Here is a 3117-nt window from a genome sequence, read left to right on the forward strand (position 1 = left end):
TTCCCACCATGACTGCACATCTCGACGTCGTGCGGGCCTGGCGAGACGACGTGGCAGCTCAACCGCCCGCCCTCGAGCTTGATCACCGCGGCCGCAAGCGACACCGGAGCCTTACTCGGTGCGACGCGGCAGCCAAGTGCGGCACATCAGGCGAATCGAGCACGTTGCGCGGACGACCCCGAAGGCGCTCGACATCGCCGTACGGGGCTGCATCTCGCACCACGTCGCGCAGCGCGATGGACGGCTCGGCCTCGCCGGCGAGAAAACGGTTGCTTCGCGTCGGTGGTCCTCGACCGTCGAAAGAAGCCAGAGCCCCTCGCGTCCCGGTCGCCGAACCGGCGGCAGCAGAACGCGGCGCGGCGGAGACAGCGGACCAGGAGCCGGAGTCGGAGCCACGATGAGAAATCGTACCGACCAGTGGAGCAGGGGGGATGGTTGAGACAGGACGTCCTACGCAAGCAACAGGCCGCCCAGAAGCCTGTGCATGGCAACGGGCATGGACATGGGCATGGTGGCTGAATCGACAAACCCCCCAGATCAGATGAGACGGTTGGGTGGCACAGTCGATCGATTTTCCGATTTCCTTCTTGACATGGGGTGTCCACCAGATCCGGGTTCCAATGTCAAGACTGGACAAAGCGGAAAAGAGGGAGGAGAGAAAAAAGAAGTGCGTGGTTATGCTGATCTGGGACCCTCCACGGAAATCTCGTAAGGTCCCATGACCCCCATTCTCAAGACGATTGGTGTGACGAGGGGAGTAATTACTCTGACACAAGCTGAATGACGGAAGGCTGGGCGGTAAGCGGCCGGCGGGGGTTATGAATTCGACATGTAATCATTAGTGCTGTTAGGTTTGTAGGTTGGCGCACCGCGTACTTATCTACCTACCTACCTAGGTAGATAAGGCTGAGCAGAACAGAAGCATCTACACGAGCTGCACTGCACAGCCGCCGCCTCGGAGCATAATTGTGTACATTTCTCTCTGTACAGTCTTAATATGTCCAAATTTTTCCCTGGATCTTCGAAAGCGCTCCCCTCCCTCCTCCTCGGTGACCAGAATTATTGAGGCATGGGATTCAATGTAGAGCCTAACGGCATCTCCAGTGTCCCTCAGGCGCTGGCATTCGGCTGGTAGGTGGGTGTCAAGTAGCACGGCCCCTCCGTCTCGATTCTGCACTGGGCCACGTGCCTCGAGGAGATTTCTCGCTAGCCGTATATGGCTTAGTCCTGACCCCGCCGGCACCTTCCCCCGCCGTAGGTCGCGCTCTCCAAATGCAAGTGACCATGCCCGGCCGCGCCTGCCTGTCACTGATGAGCATGTGCCGCGTCTAGTCAGCGAAGCCAAGGGCCAAGGCAAATGCAGGAAGGAGTGATGGCAGCAGTCGAGAAGGTATTCAAAGCGACCGCACCTACCCGCATCACGAAGGTCGCTCTCAGCATCACATAGGCCAAGTCAATACATGCTGTTCTTGAAAGAGCGCGTGGCCTGGTACTTCTAGCTTCTGCATCTGCATCTGCATCTGCATCTGTGTCACCGCACGTCGCCGGCCGACCGAAGGGCTCGTCTTCTCCCTTTCCTCTCTCGCCAACGCAAACGCCATGACGCGCGCTGTCTGAGAGGAGCATTCACAGACACTCCCTCCAGTCGCCCCTCTATCACAACCCGCGACCTCGCCCCGAGGAAGCACCCTTTGTTCCACACTACGTCGTCACACACCAGTCTGCCTTTGTCTCTCGATCAACCGCCTGCCGACTTGCTCATCGCCCACCGCGCATACCCCAACAGCGCGACCTCGGCGACTATCTGCTCGCATTTGGGCCGGAGTAGCGCCAACAGCCCGCATCCTTCTTGTCTTGTTCGTGGGCTAACATCGCCCGGTATACTCGTTCGTTCCTGTCCCTCCGGCGACGACACCTTCTTTTGTTCCTACGTCCCGTACATCGAGCCTCGGCAGCCTCGCAGCCTCTTCGGGAAACAGCAGGCTGCCCCCGCCCACAGAGCCTCACGGCATCCAGCGTCTCAACTGCATCGCGCGTTATGACCACTGCCACGCCCGCCCATCGACCTCCCGCGATACAACGTTCTTGACCCGCCTTCGGTGGCAGACATTTCTCCCTTCACCCAGAACCGAACGGCAACTAGACATCGTGCCTGTTTGTCTGCCCGCCTCCTCTGCCCGCCATGGCGTCCGCCAACCGGCATAACGGTAGGTTACATCTTGCCCCTTCGTCCTCCACACGATGCTAACATCGGGTTGCTGTTCAGGCCAGGCTGCTACCGTCCAAGACCCTAGCTGGAACAACCAGACAGCCCCAGCGGCGCAGGCGTGGAATGCGCAGGCCTTGCTTGCCCCGCGCAGCAAGCAAGCCGTTCCTTCCCCAGCTCACGGCTATCCCCAACGCAGCTACCCCATGACAAACCAATTCACCGGCGCACAGCACAATGGCGGCATGGTCTTCGAGTTCACCGGCCCTTCCGACATGTCCAACGACTCACTCCCTTCATCCGTGCCATCTACCTCATCGACACCAGCCACCGACGGCCGATCGACACCAAATGGCCATATGCAGGGTTTAGGCGGCATGATCGAACGCATGAACGGTGTCCAGGACCGCGCATATGCCCCCGCAATAAAGAGACGCAAAGTCGACACGCCCGAGGCTGACGCTGAGATGACTGGAAAGAAAGGTATGACCTCTGGGGGAAGCGGCGTGCTCGGCGCCTACGTGAAAGAAAAGCGAGAGGAGGCGCAACAAAATGGGACCGCAAGGACCACACACACAGTTGATTTAACATTGGGTAGGTCCCTCCCCGTTGCTTGTGGCCTGCCACCACCAACTGCTAACCTCCATTCAGTGGATGATGATGATGTCAAGGTGGTTGAACACCCCGACAATGAAGAGGTATGCTATGGCATGCTTCAAGGCAAGGTTCTCTGTAGCATTGTGCCGTCAGCCAAACCCGGAGCGAAGAGCCTGTTTGGTGACAACTGGTTCCCGCCCGCTAAGGTCGTGGCGAAGCGGATTACTGGAGACAAATCAAAGCGCATCTCACTTTACGACTTCACCCGGGAGATCATTGGCAATATTGACGAAATGACAGCCGGTGCTCTTACG

The 3117-nt window shown here is 58.8% G+C and overlaps 2 protein-coding genes across 2 annotated transcripts in view; both read left to right on the plus strand.

Moving 5' to 3' along the window:
- Positions 1-8: 8 nt before the first annotated feature.
- VDBG_04393 (predicted protein) lies at positions 9-401 on the plus strand (the record flags this gene model as incomplete). Its single annotated transcript, XM_003004741.1, has 1 exon — positions 9-401. One exon carries the CDS (start codon positions 9-11, stop codon positions 399-401), a length of 393 nt encoding a protein of 130 aa, XP_003004787.1.
- Positions 402-2182: 1781 nt separating this feature from the next.
- Positions 2183-3117, plus strand: part of VDBG_04394 (transcription termination factor 2) — a gene marked incomplete at both ends in the record, with an annotated part of 3879 nt that continues 2944 nt past the window's right edge. The window contains 3 exons of the mRNA XM_003004742.1: positions 2183-2207; positions 2267-2689; positions 2858-2904. Of these exons, the coding sequence (XP_003004788.1) occupies positions 2183-2207; positions 2267-2689; positions 2858-2904 (495 nt within the window). The remainder of the gene's footprint in view (positions 2208-2266; positions 2690-2857; positions 2905-3117) is intronic.

This window comes from Verticillium alfalfae, genomic scaffold, assembly GCF_000150825.1.
Source record: "Verticillium alfalfae VaMs.102 supercont1.5 genomic scaffold, whole genome shotgun sequence".
In the NCBI taxonomy this organism is placed as follows: Eukaryota; Fungi; Ascomycota; class Sordariomycetes; order Glomerellales; family Plectosphaerellaceae; genus Verticillium; species Verticillium alfalfae.